Source organism: Panthera leo, chromosome B2 (genome assembly GCF_018350215.1).
Source record: "Panthera leo isolate Ple1 chromosome B2, P.leo_Ple1_pat1.1, whole genome shotgun sequence".
NCBI classification, from domain to species: Eukaryota; Metazoa; Chordata; class Mammalia; order Carnivora; family Felidae; genus Panthera; species Panthera leo.
Window position 1 is genome coordinate 99692727 of NC_056683.1, and position 19082 is coordinate 99711808.

At 34.0% G+C, this 19082-nt stretch overlaps 1 protein-coding gene across 3 annotated transcripts in view; it reads right to left on the reverse strand.

The window, feature by feature from the left end:
• REV3L (REV3 like, DNA directed polymerase zeta catalytic subunit) overlaps window positions 1-19082 on the reverse strand; it is a 174025-nt gene that overhangs the window by 44848 nt on the left and 110095 nt on the right. For all 3 annotated transcript variants that reach the window (XM_042939605.1, XM_042939606.1, XM_042939607.1), the window contains exons 16-20: window positions 18797-18922; window positions 13897-14089; window positions 12317-12428; window positions 6107-6222; window positions 3336-3454 (exon numbers count right to left, since the gene is read on the reverse strand). In XM_042939605.1, coding sequence (XP_042795539.1) covers window positions 3336-3454; window positions 6107-6222; window positions 12317-12428; window positions 13897-14089; window positions 18797-18922 — 666 coding nt within the window. The remainder of the gene's footprint in view (window positions 1-3335; window positions 3455-6106; window positions 6223-12316; window positions 12429-13896; window positions 14090-18796; window positions 18923-19082) is intronic.

Genomic DNA, 19082 nt, shown 5'->3' on the forward strand with positions numbered 1-19082 from the left:
TATTTGCTTCTTTGTGAGCACATCTACTCTGATGTGACTTCCAAGATCAGATCTCTAATCTAGACTTCTACCCCATACTTGGGACTTAGGTATATGCCTGCTGCGCATCTTCCTTCACCTGGTTATCTGACTGATATCTCATGCTCTATATTCTTAAATCATTTTCCCACCTAAACATGATCTATGTCAGAACCCTGATCCTCATTCTTGACACCTCCTCCTCTTCATCTTTTTCTTGTGGATTTATCCTCTAAATTGTTTTTTAAATCCTTACACAACTGCCAACTTTCATTTCAGCTACCCCAATAATCTTCTCCCTGGTTTCCTTACCTCTGTTCTTGTCCCCTTCCATACTGCTACCAGAGAGCGAGGTATGAGGCAAATTCACCTGCCACTGCCTCCATCCCACCTTAGCCATCCACTCCCATGATCATACTCCAAGTTCTATTATTACCAATAACTACCCCCTCCCTCATCCCATTCTCTGACCACCATCTCTCATCCTTCTAGTTTACTCCCTCTAGTACCCCGAGCTCCCATCTAGCTCAATTTGCACAATCATAATCACAACCTTCCACTACTATTTCCTTCTTTGCCCCTCACCTGCTCTGCAATTAATTAATTACTTTTTCACAAAGTCATAATCCTTTGCTTATGAGTGGTGGTTGAATCTAACCCTGTCTTATCTACGCTTGTATCTGTGAATCTGAACATAGCTGGCAGGTATCACTTTAATTTTCTGATGTGAATCTCAAATGTGCTGTCCACACTGCCTAGCTTTTATACTTTATTTTCTTAAATAACTATCCTCAAATTCTCCTAGATAACTTGTTCATACTCTTCTTCTCCCCTCAAACCCATCAAGTCCCTCCAGTATGCTCACTCTCAGTTGAGAACCATGACTGCTATTTCACTGAGGAAATTGAAGCAGTCAGAAGAGAACTTCCACACATTGCTACATCTACCCACCTACCAACATCTGCATCCATATAACATGCCTCTCTGCCTATTAAAATAGAGGAAGCTCTTAATTGATCTAACCCCTGGCTCAAATTTGGGCTGTAGAGATGGCATGTAATAAGTATCTGGTGGCAAATTCTTGAAAGGTCTAGATTCAGTTGATATCCAGAAGGCCTCTAAACACCATCTTCTGGGGAAAGACTCATTTATTCTTTTATTCAAGCAATCAACAAGTACGTCATGAGCACTATTTAAGAGGCACTGTGTTTGTTACTGAGGATTCAAAGTCTAGCAGTAATTTTATGTTAAAGTTAGCAGGAGAGTGAAAACTATTATATTAAAAAATAAACAAAATTTAAAAAACTCAAACTAGGCATATAAGGAAAGATATTCATTCAACTGTAAACTATATCAGGGGAGTGTAACAGTTGAGGAGATGTCCTAGAGAGACAAAAGGATTTCACTTTCATTTTGTATACTTGTCTGCATTCATTTTGTTTTAATAGTGGATACAAATTATTTTTAATAAAAAGCATATTATAATCAATTAGTTAGAAACTGCTAAGTGTCATGAGGAAGATATAGATAAAAGAAATAAAGATTAAAAAAAGGAGTTTCTGGAACTGTTTAAATCCAGAAAAAAATAGTTTGAGGATCTCTAATATGAAAGTTCTCAGGGCCAGCTTCTGTCCAAAGTCATAACCCTTAAAGTTCCAAAACAATTTAAGTTATAAGATAGTACTTCCCATAGGTTCATTCAGGATTTCCCGGAAATTTCCAAATTATCAGGAATACTTTGGATTAGCAAAAAAAAAAAAAAAAAAAAACCGACTATCCGGTTTGGCAGTTTGGCCCATCTAGGAAATTATCCAATTCATACTTTCTCACAGTCGTTCCCTTATTTACAAATAAAGATCAGATAGACTATATATTAAGCTTAAAATTAGAGGAGGCCTCTGAAAGGACTAAAGAAAGCTGTACATTAAAAAAAAAAAATTACTCTCCAATTTCTGATTTTAAGCTAATAGTGAATAACTGTATAGCTGCCTTTTGGATCTTCAAGGATAAAACTAAGATTCAAGAATTTAATTTTGTGTTTACATAATTTATGTGTTCATCACAGACAATATCAGAGACCACAGTTTCAATTATATAATGGAATAAACAAACCAAATACACCACAATCTCTTGTACCTTCCATATCCTATGCTGTGTCATTAGGAGCTATTTTGAAGTCATTAGGGATTCTTATGCTCTGATAATATTTTGAGAAGAAAATAACATAAAATCATCCTCAAGCAGTTACATATATTAAACATTTTCAAATTGGATGAAATGTGAGAATAATGTTAGGTTCACGGTATAGAGAGGAAATAAGAAAAATAAGGACACCTGAATTTTATATAAAGAATATATTTCTTTATGTGAAAGGATTACTGTGTCTTGGTGCCCAAAAGAACTGCAGAGGGCATGTTTGGAAAGTCAAATGTTTTATGTAAATCTAGAAGAGTCAGAAAGATCATAGTTAATGATGAGTATATAATAAAAGTATATAATGAGAAAGTAGTTTCAAAGAGAAGCGACTGAAGAACACAGCTTTCTTTTAAATATAAACATTCTGTATTAATATTACCTAAAGTCCAAAATTTGAGAATAGACCAATTTACAGTAGGTATCCTTTTTTACATTTAATAAAATTTTTTACATTTTTACATTTTTTACATTTACATTTTAATAAAAGTTTACATTCAAGCAACTTCAAGAATGCAAACATACTTTAAGATCCTATGATCTTACATTTTTGGTGAAAGAATTATTTTTCTGAGTGACTGCAAACTAATGAGATAATTTGTTGAAATTTATACTACGAAAAATCCTTATCTGGACCCCCAAAGCCTCACTTGGAAGCTGCTATTAACTATTTCCAAGCACTGTCTCTCCAATTTACCTTCTTCGTCTGACCCAGTTTTTAAATATCCTTAGTTCCTTCTTATGTGTAAACTAAATTTTTCTTACTTAATAAATCAGAAAGGCCAAGCTGAATTTATCTGGTATTAAGTGAAAAAAATGATGAAACTATTTAACATTTGACACATACAACATAATACCTCATGATAGTTGTAGACTTTCCTAGCTACTGCTACCTTAGACACAAATGGAAAAAAAAATTAACACATCAACAACATTAAATACTCTTGTAGCTTTGCATTTTAGAAGGTAGTATTTATTTTTGTAACTCTACTTAAGTATAATAAAAATAATTCACAAAGAAGCATAAATTACATAGCGGACTATACTAATACTCTACAATAAATGAAACAGTTATACTGACCTAATCTCTTATTTCCAATGAAATTTTAGATGAAGCACCTTACCTCATTTCTCATGATTCTCCAAAGGTTTAGTGTAATTCGGCCAACAATATTTATCTCACTCATTGTTTCTGATCCATAGTCATCTCTTTCAGGTGCAAATCTGTTCTCAACTTTGTCATCTACAGAAATGAATAGACTGTATCAGGACTCACAGAAACCAAATTTCCAAGCAAATTATGCCAAATAAAATGAGAATAAAAATGAAAGAGAAAGATTAAAGATGAAACATAATTCACTATTTTGTATTAGACTTAGAGAGTGAATAATCACTATTTTGATTAATAAAACAATTTTCTTTCCTCTAAGTTATTTTGAAAGTGGGAGCCTGTGTGGCTCAGTTGGTTGAGTTTCTGACTTGATTTTAGATCGAGTCATGATCTCATGGTTTGTGAGTTCAAGCCCCGCACTGGGCTCAACACTATCAGCGGACTCTCTTGGCAAAATCTCTCCCTCTTTGGATGTGATCTTTCCCTCTTTCTGCCCATCCCCTGCTCATGCTCTAACAAATGAAACTTAAAAAAGACTCTAAGTTATGAAGGAATTTTGTGAAATGTAATTGAAAATTGTATATTTTTAAATAATAAAAATGTGTATACACACATATTTTAAAAATAATAATTTTTGGTGCCATTTTTATGAACACCTAACACTAAAGCATTCCTTTAGTATTAGGATGAATATGTTTATAGTTACACTGGTCACTTCCTGGAAAACATGGTAGAGTTTTTAACCTAACCTCTCTGAAAATTTGTTGACATCAATTAATGACATTCCTATTCAGAATGAAATTCTAACTTTGCATGGACCACTAGATGAAGAGTAGAGTTCTGAGTCTAGTTTCTTAGGTGATGACTTTACCTAGAATAGAAATTAAAATGTGTTTCTCTTATATGACACTGGATATATACAAATGTTGTTCATTAGAGGATCTGGAATAATAAATATATTTACTATATGCTGAATGTCTATTATGTTCTAAGAACTTTATTGTTTCTTTTACTTTAACCTAGCCACTTTATTATGTTAGTATAATTTGCATTTTGCATTGTAGTAAATTTTACTCAGAAATGTTATATCTTGTCCCAGGTCATACAGAAACAGAACCAGTACTATAAACCAGGGTTACCTGATTCCAGAGAGACCATGTACACACATTCATCCCTCTTCTTTAATTTAAAGAGATGATGTTTACAAGTTTTTTTCATCTAACACTTACATAATGTTTACTGTGGTCTTAGGCACTGTTCTAAGTACTTCACAATTGCTCTATGAGATAAGTTGTATTATCATTCTCGTTTTACAGCTGAACAAACTGAAGTATAAATAGGTTAAGTAACTTGTTTGACATCACATAGCTAGTTAGCAGGATCACCAGGATTTGAACCTAGCTAGTCCTTCTCCAGAATCTGTGCTCTTTACTGCCTTCCTAACCATCCCCTTTCTACTGTACCATGTTGCCTCATAAAAATGTCTTCTGTGGTATTCTTAAAGGACAAGACCTTGAGGCTCCTGGCTGGCTCAGTCAGTAGGGCATGGGGCTCTTGATCTCAAGGTTGTGAGTTCAAGCCCCACACTGGGTATGGAGTCTACTTAAAAAAAAAAAAAAAAAAAAGTATATATATACACACACACACACACACGTGTATATATATGTGTGTCTATATATGTGTGTATATATATACATATATATGTGTGTGTGTGTGTATATAAATAAAGGACGAGCTTTCATTCATTCTTCTGATCTTAAGTCATATACCTTACCTGTTACAGCTAATTAAACTAGTATGTACACCTGAACATTCATGCTGCCTCTCCTGAATATTCAGAAACCTATCCCAAATGAATGTTGAGAAAATTGAGATATACCACACTATTCCTAGCATCCAAGGGACACAAAAGCTACAAGAAATTTATGCAGTGAAAACCCAAAATTATCTCTGCCTTTTTATTCCAAGCTTTTTGCATAGTTCAAAATATTTATGGTCTTTGAATCTTCTAGCTTCAGCCTTTCCCTTTAAAATTACTAACACTTAAGACATTGTACTGAAGTCATAACCTCTCCCAGGAGTTCTCTTGATTAGTTTTCATCAATATACCCAAAGTATATGCTGTTGTCCTAGTCAGACTTGTGACTTTAAAACCAAGTTATTAAAAATTCTACAGTTATAAGGAAAAACATAACTCTGAAAGGTGCTTTATCAACTTTAATTTTTGTATGAATGTTATTGCCTCCCTCCTTCGAACAGAATCAGACTTGTGGGAAACAGCCTTCAAAATTCATGCAAATTTTTTAGCCTGATACCCAAATAAAAATAAACAGCGTTCCAACCAAAAGCATAAAACATAGAACCAGACAAAATAAAATTATGGTACATCAACCAAAGAAATGTTGTGTGCTTCATAATGATTATGAAGACTATCTCAGAATACAGAAAAATACTCACAAGATACTAGATGAAAGAAGCATAATAAAAATGGGAGAAATATGTGACTAAAGTTATATAAAAGAGGCTTACATATGTATATGAAAAATGACTGAAAGAAAAGATACCAACAAATATATTAACAGCATATATAACAGCAACATGGAGGTGTTTTTTCTTTTTTCTTGATTTTTGAATTTGTCCATAATGGAGTTACGATACATCTAGAGCTTACATAATTTAGTATTAAAATCAGGCTAGAACAATAGTACTTTTTAACACCTTGTCTTTATTCACTTTGTAATTTACTCTGTGGTTGAACCATAAAATATTCACAAGGCTTCGTACCTGGCACCCGAGAGATCATCTGACATAAATCAACACTTAAGGCAGCAGCCCTTTGTAAGAGGTAACCCCAGGAATGCATCTGAATTTCATATCCTAGCAGAATATCAGGATCATACCTAAAGGAATGAAAAAATTGAAGAAGGACCACACATTTGAAGCTTTAATCAGAAGAATTGTTTCTTTGTGATATAAAGTGCGAAAGATAAAAATCTATTTGGTTTCTCAGATGGAGAAGGGATGGTACAATGGCACCTATACACTTTCTATATAAGAAGGAATAGATTAGAGTTTCTGATTGGAAGCTACTTTTATAAAGCAAACATAGTTTTTACTGAGACTACATATTCATTTGATATGACTTAGGAAAGAAGCTGATAGAAATTGGGACGAGAGAGGCATTACCACTGAAATACAAGAATGAGAGAATGATTGAGAATATCATGAGGGTAGGGGCAGGGTGAAGTGTGAGGGCATGTGTGGACACATGTTTTGAAAAAGATCCCCCCCAGGTCATTTTGTTGCTACTTCTCTACCCCTCTAACCTATATTGTCCTTAAACTGTTTTAATGCTGAGAAAGAAAATGAAAACATCTTCCTTTTCCCACTTAATTAATGACTTGTTCCTTACAGGAAGTAAGGCCTTGGTAATGACAAGTTTGTCCTCTAAACTTAAGAAGAAGGTGACTCAGCTTAATGGAAGAATGAAATATTAACAGGGGTGAGATTAATGTGGGGAAGCTAAGCAACAGAAACTAGGGAAAAAGGTGCTCACTGCAGTCACACAGTTGCACTGGTAAAACTGCACCGATAATGTGCATCCAACTCAGAAAGAGCCTCTTTGTGGCTCCTCTTAGGACTTTCATAGTGACCACCACAGAAAAATGTTTGGTTACAGTGCAAGGAAAAATAAACTTGAAGATATACTTCGATGGAAAAATTGTATGAGAACAAAAACTTTGAGAGCAAAAGCTATGATTATGCTCCCAATTAGAAGCTCTAAATTACTGATTATTTTCTTATTGATAAAAGCCAAAAAGCAGAGTGAAAAATCGTAAAAACCTATAAATTTGGGTTTTACCTCATTGGTTATAGTCACTCTGAATTGGGGAATGTGCAGCCTGTCCATATTGTATTATTTAACACCTGAAGTATCACTCAAAGTATGCTAGTAGTAGGATCCTACTAATTTACTGATGCAAGCTATAAATGGCTACTCTGGAAGTCTCTGGTATAACAATGAATCATAAGCAGATCATGAGATCTATTTTTAGAACAGGTTTGCTAATAGTTTACCATATTTCCATAACTGCTTTCTTAAAATGATGGGGTTGAATGGCTTTAGTTTTCACTTAGTCAACGAATACAAGAATGTCACAAAAATGTCTCATTTTTAATCCTGGAGTATATTTAAATGGCTGATGTCAAAAGAATTAGGTTCAAACATTTGCAACATCATTCTTTTTATTCTCTCCATCCCTTAAAGGCCCTATCAAAATACATTCTATAATATAAATTTCAATATCTGGTAATCTGCTTGTGACCTGCTATTATACCATGGACTTACAGAATAGCTCTCAAACTTGTCAGGAGAAAAAGATAATGTATATATTATCCATGTGTTTTTCTCTATACAAATAGGGTTGAAATTTCTGAGAAAACCACTTGACCAATTTAACAGAACAGCCAAATGGACCTTTTCACCAACCTACAAAAAAGTGTTTTCTTGGAAGAAAGTGCCTCATGGCTGGCAATTCTGGAACAAAGGGCAGGGGTAAGACATGAGTACGGGGAAGCAAAGGAAAATAAGGCAATAAGCAACAATGAGGCAAATATTTAATCTCAGAGATTAAAAGCTAAAAAGGTAGACTAATTCTTAAACAAAAAGTCCAGAAAGATCCTAGGGGACCCAAGAAAACAGAAGTCTCTCAACAGTCTTCCTGCTCATTAGTCTTCTAACATAACATCTAATAGGTTAACATATCTTTGTTGATAGCAATTTCATCAATTCTTCAATTAAGTTAAACTCTCTTCAGGGCAGTTATCTGACAGACAAGTGCATCTTCCTGAAAACTATGCACCGTCTAAATTTGAGAAATTGGGGCAGAAATACTGTATCAAGTGGCTCTAAGGATTATCAGGGATAGGAGATTTGAAGGATTCCCATACACATATACCAGAACCCATGCAGTTGACTGCCTCAATACCAAGAACGACCAGAACAGGCATTACAACATGGCCACAGTTGGCCTTGATCTTAAGAATGTGGAAGGTTGCTGGAGTGCCTACTGCATATATTTCTAAGTACAGGTACATGAAGAAGATGCCAGATGGTTACAGAGCCCTTCTTCTTCTATAAAGGCAGTTCTGACTTCTTTATCTGAATTTCCCAGATTCATAAAATATCTTATTACTGCAAGGATTATTATTCCAGTTAGCTATTTGCTATGTTGCAGCACCTAACAGAGTTCGTTAAGTACACTTACTTTCTGATGTTTTGAAAAAATATGTATATTTTTAAAAGTTGTCTATTTTATAAACTGCTACTGCTCAGAGATGACTGCTGAAAAAATAAAAAACCAGAAAACACTCTGCTTCTCTTAACTGATTAGATTTTAGTCCTTTCAATATTTTCCAGATCTATTATGTATATTTATTTTTTGACCTAGAGGCCATTTCATCTAAAGAGACTCTTAAGGCTGATAAGACAGGTCTCAACTCAAGTTCAAAACCACAAGAATTTCATTTCTTCTGTGAAAACATTTGGTGACAATAACAAAATCTTTGTGACTTGTTCTTCAATTTTGGTGACTTTTATCAACTCTACCTGGTTTCTAAAAGTTATGGAAAGAACAAGGTTGGGTAGATGGGATTAGTGGTGAAGGAAAAAATAAAACTGGAGAAAACAGAAGCAGCAGAAATATGAAAATGATTTACTTGCTTAGGCAAAAAAAAAAAAAAAAAAAAAAAAAAAAAAAAAAAAAGCTGTTTCCGCAACTAAAATTTTAAATAACCCATTAACATCTGTACAGAAGAGAGATGAGGGGGTTCTAACTAGGCAGTGGCAATGGCAGGGTGAGGTGGGGGAAAGGAATGATCTTGAAACATAATTTTGAGGTTAGATAAATGTAATATATGCATGCAGGAAAGAGAAAAAGGAAGAAATCAAAGCTTATATCCAAGTTAGGAAGGCTGGGGAAAATGGAAAATGATTAATAAGTTCAAGGAAATACAGAGGAAAAAAATGATTGTGACAACACAATGGATTTGGTTTTACTTGTCTAATATAATTTCATACTACTTTTTATGTTTGCCATTTGAGGACATATAATATTAAGAATGGAAAAATACAAACAATAAAACTCTTAAAGTGTGCATCTATATTTTATTCAATTTTATAATTTAGCACCTACTATTATACCTTACACTCAGAGTTAACATTTATGTACTGACCAGGCTAAGAGTTTTATGTGCATTATCTCATTTAATTTTCATATCTATTACCCATTTTACAGATGAGGAAACTAAAGCTTAGAGAGATAAGTAACTTGCTCAAGACAAAAAAACATATGCAATGACTTGGAGCTACAGAGTATTATGCTAAGCAAAATAAGTCAGTCAGAGAAAGACAAACACTACATGATTTCACTCACACGTGGACTTTAAGAAACAAAAGCAAATGAAAAAAGGGGGGAAAAAAAGAGACAAACCAAGAAATGGACTCTTAGCTATAGAGAACTGATGATTAGTGGAAGGAAGGTGGGTGGGGCAATGGGGGAAATAGGTGATGGGGACTAAAGAACGCACTTGCTGTGATGAGCAAGGGATGATGTACTGAACTATGGAATCACTATATTGTACACCTGAAATTAATATTATACCATATATTAACGAACTGGAAATTAAAATAAAAACTTAAAAAAAACCCTGTCCTTCCAGTAACATCTTCCCTTCATTAAGATATATAAGTTTAAAATATAGATGCAGAAGCATATAAAATAGCCATATTCTTAAAAAAAAAAAAACAAAACAGAGCTGGCTGACTTCAAAATCTATGTTGTTAATAGCCAAATTATGGAAAGAGCCTAAATGTCCATCAACTGATGAATAAATTAAGAAATTGTTGTTTATATACACAATGGAGTACTACATGGCAATGAGAAAGAATGAAATATGGCTCTTTGTAGCAACGTGGATGGAACTGGAGAGTGTGATGCTAAGTGAAATAAGCCATACTTAGAAAGACAGATACCATATGTTTTCACTCTTAGTGGATCCTGAGAAACTTAACAGAAACCCATGGGGGAGGGGAAGAAAAAAAAAAAAGAGAGGTTAGAGTGGGAGAGAGCCAAAGCATAAGAGACTCTTAAAACTCTTAAAAACTGAGAACAAACTGAGGGTTGATGGGGGGTGGGAGGGAGAGAAGGGTGGGTGATGGGTATTGAGGAGGGCACCTTTTGGGATGAGCACTGGGTGTTGTATGGAAACCAATTTGACAATAAATTTCATATATTGAAAAAAAGTAAAAAAATAAATAAATAAATGTATTTGTTAATTTTCAAAAAAAGAAAAAAAGAAAAAAACCCAAACCAAAATCTATGTTGTTAACAAAGCCTGTGTTGAGTAGGTACTCAACAAAGGGGCTGAAAGAATAAAATAATCTTTTAGGGGCCCGTTTAGAATAATTATAAAGGACATTACAGAACTGAAATGTTGTTATTTAGGCACTTAATAACCATATGATCTTCTAGTGTAAGAACCAGAAATTAGTTTTATTTTGTTTACTACATTTTTCTTAATGACTAATATAATTCATGTTATGGACATGAAGAAAGTTACTACACTTGCAAATGATTGCTAAAATTCTCAATGTTGGCAGATAAGCTGTTGTTGGGAATATATCTAACAAGGAGTACACAAGCATACAAAGCCCAGGGACATTATTGAACATGTGCTGGCACACAAAATGGTATTGACTAAAACTCTGCATGTTCTTTTTGCTAAGCTGCTTGCAGAAATAAAAGTGTGGGCACTGAAGCATCTGACATGTTGATGACAACCTCTGTGAGAAGATAAAAGGTAGGAATGACAATGGCAAGACTCAAATGGATTGGAATCCATCCAGTCACCAGTACTATAAAGAGTAAAAATACTTTTCTCTTGTTTCCTCCCTAGAGTGGTGGGTAAGCAGTGCATTATTTTTGACGTCCTGACATTTAATTTAATTTTGTTTTGTTGAAAACATGTTCTGGTTTTCTAAATTTCAAAATGGTTTATGCTAACGCATCTGGGTGGGACTGAATCAGATATTCAGTCTGTAGGATATCATCTTGATCTTTCATGCAGAATACTGTCTCAGTTCTACAGGAAAGAGTTCAACTACAGAAAGCAAACCACAGAAAGCAAAACAGAAAGGGGTGAGTGTAACGACACGCTCAAGGAGAGCTTTTATCCACACATAAAGATACAAAGGCTATTTTCCAGCCTGCTTTAGGTATTTAAAAACCTAAGCCTAGCAATAGGCAGAAATTTTAAGTGCCTGGAAAAATGAAGCCTTCAACAGAAGGGTCCATAGTTACCAAAAGTTATAGTCTTTAGAAAATGCAAAAGATTCACTTAATTATTTTTAAATTAAAATACTTCTGTTTTAAAAAATCCTTTTCATAAATTTGACAAGATTCTACTATCAATCATCCAGGCCAACCATCAAATGATCAAAAGAGATTTTTAAGGAACTATGTATTACAAAAGAGTATGGACCACATAATCCTAGATTTACGAATAGATTGCATACTAACACTTTTTGAAAACATTGGTTTAGAACTCAGAAAACATAAAAAAAAATGTATTGAAATGTGGCTGACTCCCAAGGTAGAAGCCTATTTAATGAATAATACAATTTAAGTTTAGTACAGTTCCCCATTATTTCACTACCATAGAAAAATCACACTAAAATCCAACTGGGAAAGCCAGAGTTGCTAAATCAATATTTCTTCTTCAATCTTGAGAACAGAATATTGTTTTGCCGTCCCTAGTCTGCTGGAAATGGTGATGGATGGTGATGAGAGGTAAGGGCAAAATTTTTCCAAGGATAATTTTAAGGGCCACAGGAAGAAATTCTCTTATTCTTTCCTACCTTTGCCCATATTATTAATCAAGAGCAAGAAAGGACCCTCTGAACAAAAGCTGGAAAAATCAGAAAATACAAAATACCTTTTTATTATATTTGCAATTTCTTGAAAAAGTGCCTTCTCATCAGGTGCATAGGTAACTTCTAGTCCTGTAATTCCAGATCTAATCAGTAATGGGGTCTGATACCTGATATCTAAAAAATAAGCAAAACGTTTATTACACACATTGTGTAAGTAATATAAACCCTAAATTTTGAGTAAAATTATGCTACTGAAATACTTTAAATTAAGAGAGCATTCCCCAGGGGTGCCTGAGTGGTTCAGTTGGTTAAGTGTCCAACTCTTGACTTCGGCTCAGGTCATGATCTCATGGTTCATGAGCTACAGCCCTTCCTTGGGCTCTGTGCTGACAGCGTGGAGCCTGTTTGGAATTCTCTCTTTCCCTCTCTCTCTCTGCCCCTTCCCACATGGAGTCTCCCTCAAAATAAACATTAAAAAAAAAAAGAGCATTCCCCAAAGTAAATACATAATTTAAGTCTATTTCTTAAAAACTTTCCTAAAGTTTTTCTAGTTTAATATGCAACTGAAAATTCAAATTTCATTCCGTTATTTTCCTGAAAAGTCTACAGTCACCAAATTCCTCAAGTAATAATGTGTCACCTCAAAAAATTTCATTACTTTGCTTCTGCCTTTACTCTTCCCATAGGAAGAGCTTTGTTTAGTAGAGAATATTTTATTTACTTTTTTAAATGTTTACTTTTGAGAGAGAGAGAGTGTGCATACACGCATGCAAGTGGAGGGAGAGCAGAGGGAGAGGGGGGCAGAGGATCTGATTCGAACTCTGTGCTTACAGTAGAGCCCGATGGGGGGCTCAAATTCATGAACAACAAGATCATTGCCTGAGCCAAAGTCAGATGCCTAACCCATTGAGCCACCCAGGTGCCCCTAGTAGAGAATATTTTAATCAATGGTATGCTGGTAACTGTTTATAACTACCTCCTAAGGAAAAAAAAAAAAAAAGACCTGATTTGTAGTGCTTGCCTTTTTCCATAAAAGACTCCTCTCCATGCTGATCTCAAACTACCAATGTGACACCAACTAGTTCAAAGAATTCATAAAAATTTAGTAACTGGATTGTGAGCTGGTACAAGTCAGCTCAAGCACACCATTGATTAAACTGTAAATTCCTACATGGTTTTGTTCTGTGCTAAGACTTCCTTCTCAGCTGACTGAATTCATGTATTATTATTCAAAACTGCAGAAGGACACTTGATATTTTATAAAATGCCTTTATATGGTATATTATATGAAGAACATCTAAGCCAAAAACATACATATGAACAAAATTGGAATACATCTTAAAAGTCTCTTTTAATCCATTAATTGACACTAATAACTTCTTAAAAGCAAAGAGAAACTCTGTATTAGCAGCAAAATACCAGCAATGCATACATAAGGAAGACTGTTCACCCAACTTACAGATTATCATTTTAATTCAGTATTAGCAATTAATATACTATAAAACAATACTTAGAACAATATAAAAAATATAAAAGGAGTTCCTTATACTTGCTTGGCTTAGATCTCCAGCACAGAAATTGCCCCATTAAAAGGTTCATCCTAGGGTGGGTAGGTACAAAATTAATAAAAATGAACAAATACCTTGGCTGGAGACAGGCTTGTCTTTATCAATCACTATTACACCTGTGAGTTCTGTTTTGTCTGTATCGGGTAGTGGAGTGTCAGATGAAATGCAGTAAAACAGAGCACAGATTGGGTCAAATTCAGGATCTGGTTCTAAGTCTCGTCTAGTTCGAGCATGTAACTCCACACTGATTAGGGTAAGATTTTGTATCTATAAAAGGAAATAAAAATTAGGATTTTAGATTATTTTTTGGGACATGTTGAAAGAAATGTTTCACCAAGATTCCAAGGAAATATGTGTAAAATTGAAAAAAAAAACCATAAAGGACACAGCCACAGTTTAATACTCCACAGATTAAGGATTTTCACTTCTAAGATTAGATTAAATTAATTCATGTTTTTATTCTAGAAAAACTGCTTATGCTATAATTTCTCAGTGACAATACATACTTAAAACTATTTCTTTAAAATACATGCAAGTGCCTCTCAATTTTTTCATTCCTGTTTGAGAAAGAGAATGACTAGTCCAAGTGGTTGTTTATTTGAATCAAAGTCTGCTACTTTTTACTTTCTACCCAGTTAACTATGGTTTCACCTATACTTTAAAAAGAGAGATGTATTTTAGTTTGAAGCTCCTATTAATTCTCTACTACTTCAATTTACTTCTGTATGTACTGGGCAAGTTTTTTTATAATAGTTTTTCTTTAAAAAATATCATAAGAATATTATGGCATCAACTACAACAATAGCTAGATTTCTGCCCATACACACTTTCTTTTTGGCAAAAATGCAAAAAAAGGTAGTATTTTGCTTTTTATACCTACTTTCCTATGTTAGTAAAAAATAAAAGGATTTAACTGTAATTGAGTAGAAACTCTGGGTAAAAAAAACAACTTAAGTTAGATTCATGATTACAGCCGGAATTATAACCATCACTGTACCAGTAATACCTGGCAATAGAAAAACAGTAGACTACTGTTACAATATTGGTAATTATTGGAGTCATATAGATTTAATGAACGATTTGTATTTTGTATTTATTTTGCATGCCAGCTGTTGAAGAAATGTAATCAATATAAGGCTCTCACTAGTGCTGTGAGTAGAATTTAGTAAACTTCTTTGGAGGACAATTTAGAAGTATCCATCAAAATTAAAAATAGACGTATCCTTTGATCTAGCAATTTTATTCCTGAGAATACATCCTGCAGATATAATCATACATGTAGCCAAAATTTATGTATGAGGATGTGCATTGAAAATTATGATATTTCTAGTCTTTCATAAGTCATAAAAGACTAAAAACATAAATGTCTATCAGTTGAGGACTGGTTACATAAATTATGTGACATCGCATGAAGACTACATACAATGGAATACGCTTTAACCTTTAAAATTTTCAAAAGAATTAGCCAGATCTGGATGTTTTAGTACGAAAAGATCACCATAATACATTGAAAAGTGGAACCAGTGAGTGTAGTATGTGTATATGTATGTAAAAAATGTTAAAGCACATGCATAGGAAATGTCTGCAAAGAGACATAACAACACAGAACTACTTCTACTGCCTTTGGGGAAGGAGACTACTTAGTCTGAGGTAGGAGGGAAGCTTAATTTTCATTGTAAATCTTTTGGTCCTGATTGAATTTTTTTTACCATATACATGTAATGTTGTGTGTATTTGTTAGTAAATTTGTAGTTAAGTACTTTTTAAACTATAAAGAACATTAACCATGCAGATAGAAAGCATAAAGAATAATAAAACAAATATCCACAAATCTACCACTTTCCTTATACATTGCTGTTTCTCTAAGTTTATTTTTGAGAGACAGGGATAGAGAGAATTCCAAGCAGACTCCGAGCTGTCAGCGCAGAGCCCGACACAGGGCTTGAACCCACAAACCATGAGATCATGACCTGAGCTAAAATCAAGAATCTGATGCTTAACCGACTGAGCCACCCAGGCACCCCTATAATATAGCTGTTTCTATTACAAAACAATCTAACCAGGGCCACCTGGGTGGCTCAGTCCATTAAGCATCCGACTCTTGATTTCAGCTCAGGTCATGATCTCATGGTTTGTGGGTTCAAGCCCTGTGTCGGGCTCTGCGCTGACAGCTCGGAGTCTGCTCCCTCTCTCTTTGTCCCTCCCCCACTTGCTCTCTCAAAATAAATAAAAATAAACTTAAAAAAAATTATTTAAGGGGCGCCTGGGTGGCTCAGTTGGTTAAGTGTCTGACGTCAGCCTAGGTCATGATCTTGCAATTTGTGAGTTCGAGCCCCCCCATCAGGCTCTGTGCTGACAGCTCAGAGCCTGGAGCCTGCTTTGGATTCTGTGTCTCCCTCTCTCTCTGCCCCTCCTCTGCTCATGCTCTGTCTCTCTTTGTCTCTCAGAAATAAATAAATGTCAAAAAAATTTTTTTTTTTACTTAAAAAAAATCTAAGCAATAAAATGGGGAGCTAAGGGAAAGAACTTCTACTTTTAAATATATATATAAACCTAAAGAGCATATATTTTTAACACAAAGCACGTATTAATTTAGCAAATAAAAAAATGTAACTGGAAAACCTTTCCCTAACTCAAACAAAACAAAACCAAAAAACTGGTTTAGTTAGAAAAGGATGAACATGTGCAAAGACTATGGAGAAGACTGAAGACAATTTCAGGTCAAAAGATTTGTGGAGGTTTATTTATTTAGTAGGTCAAACTTCACATTCAAATTTTGCCCTTTCTATTCTTTGATATAAAATGCACTGATCTTAGGGGCATTTTCTTTATAAGCAAATATATGAAATGAAGAGATGGGGCAGAGATTTACTGAGTACGACTAAGAAAGAGGTAGGGGACAAAGGTGGATGAGGATTATACCCCTTCTCTTCTACCCTGAGTATTTATATGCAGAAGAGAGAGAAGTTAGTGTAGCATAATGGGACACAGAAGAAAAAGTGCTGAGGGCACAATTTCCCAGAAAAAGGACAGCATACACAGTGCAGATTTTTTATGGCTCGTTCCCTATTTGACCACCAGGTGGCTGTTTGTAGTATGCCTTGAGGCCTTCTTAGGGAAGAAGCTGTGAGCAACCTGCCAGTCCTCCCAAGTGATTTTAACTTCAAGAGGGCCCATGATTCTGAGATGAGGTTATGTAGAAATAAAGAGCATAAGAAGAAGATTAAGTTTTTCAAATAAATAAAGGATAATCAAATGTAACAAGTATTTGCTAAGGTCTATTTGCTTTAATAAAAGATTTTTTTCTCATGGTATTTTATTTTTCTAATTTTGGGTGTATTCTTCACTAAGACATGTATTCCTGAGTTTATTACTTAGTTTATCTTGGCTACAGAGAATAGTACAGGGCCAAGTAGATAAAATTCAGGAACTAAATGAAATGCTGTTGAATGGAAAAATGTACAAACAATTAGGCAATTAGACTATGTTCTAATCTACTTCTAGAAAAGTACAAATCTTAGTTCAAATTTAGGATAAAAATGAGGACAATATTTGAATATTTCTTTTAGTTTATGCTCATCCTTAGAACAGTTTAAGACAGAATTGACTTGAGAACAAAAACACAAAAAATAAATTGAATTCTGTGCTCTAAAGAGGACAAGGACCTAAAACAACTGTTCAGTGGAAATATCATGGGGGTGCCTGGGTGGCTCAGTTGATTAAGCATATGACTCTTGGTCTCAACTCAGGTCATGATCTCATGGTTTGTGAGATCCAGCCCTGTGTCTCCTTGGGATTCTCTCTTCCCCTCTCTCTCTCTCTGCCCCTCCCCTGCTCCCCCTCATGTGCGCTCTCTCTCTTTCAAAATAAATAAACTTAAAAAAAAAGTGTAACGTGAAAGTCACATATAATTTAAAATTTTCTAGTAGTCATTTAAAAAAGTAAAAATAGGTTAATTTAAAAATATTTTCATTCAATACATCTAAAATATCATCCTTTCAACATGTGTAATTAATATAAAAATTACTAATGAATATTTTATATCCTTTCTTCCTGTTTAAAGTCTTCAAAATCAGTGTGCATTTTACATTTATAGCACATTTCAATGTGGGTGCTAAATTTTTGCGTGGAAATAAATACTCGACCTGTATTTAGATATCATAAAATTTACAGTTGAAAAAGTAGTTTTAAAAACCTAAGTTGTTCCACACATACTTAAAAGTTTTCTAGTAAACGAGTCAAGTATCAGTTTTAAATCTAAATTATTTAAATAAAATATAGAATTCACTTCCTAGATGGATAAGGTAAATTTTAAATTCTCAATAGGCACATTGCTAGTGGTGGCCAGCACAGGTATAAACAATGAAAATATACTCTAATTTCCACTTTACTGCCAGTCAGATATGTGTTCTGAGTTGTGTTTTCTTTAATACAGATAAATTTATAGTGATCCATTCGCACATATTCTCTACTCCATCCTGTGACCAACATACATTCTTACAAAATAGCTTCCTACTCTTTGGCATATGGTCTGTGCTGTGAAGGGAACTGGGTTATATAGAGATTATGTGAGCAAATGAATTGTAGCAAATGAATTAGCAAGCACTAATCCACTGAACCAACCAAACAGAAAATACTAGTAAATATCTCATTTAGGATATAACATCCTAATATAACAATCCCAGAATAATATAGAGATTTTCTAATAGTTATAAAAGCTTTTCCAATTTTAGTTTCTATAACCTGAATTTCAGCTATAAGATTTGTGAAAACTGTGAAACCACAAAGCAGTCTAACTGATAGCTACTTTAAAAGTTTGTCTATTTTATATAGATACATAAATAATAACAAAATGAAGATTAACAGGAACAGAATTCAATGCATTCCTCCCTCAGTAAGAAATTTCCATACTTGTTCTATAAAATAAAACATGAGAGTTAAACAGTGGATGTGTTCTTACTGTTGCAGTTTTACCTCATGTAAAGCTTTTGCCTCCTGTAAGTTTTGTACGCTGACTTTGAAACCATAAGAATTGTTTAAAGATGGTCCATCAATCTGAGAAGTTTCTTTCTTTGGGGTATTTACTGCTGCAAATTGATTCTATCAAAGAAAAAACACACACATAGCCAGAAAAAGATAAATGAGCAATCTTTTTTTTTTTTTTTTTTTTTTTTTTTAATCACTTATTTCTACCTAGATAATCTGCTTTATGTGTTTGGTAAAATAATACATGATAAACTAGTATCACCTCTTTAGGCCC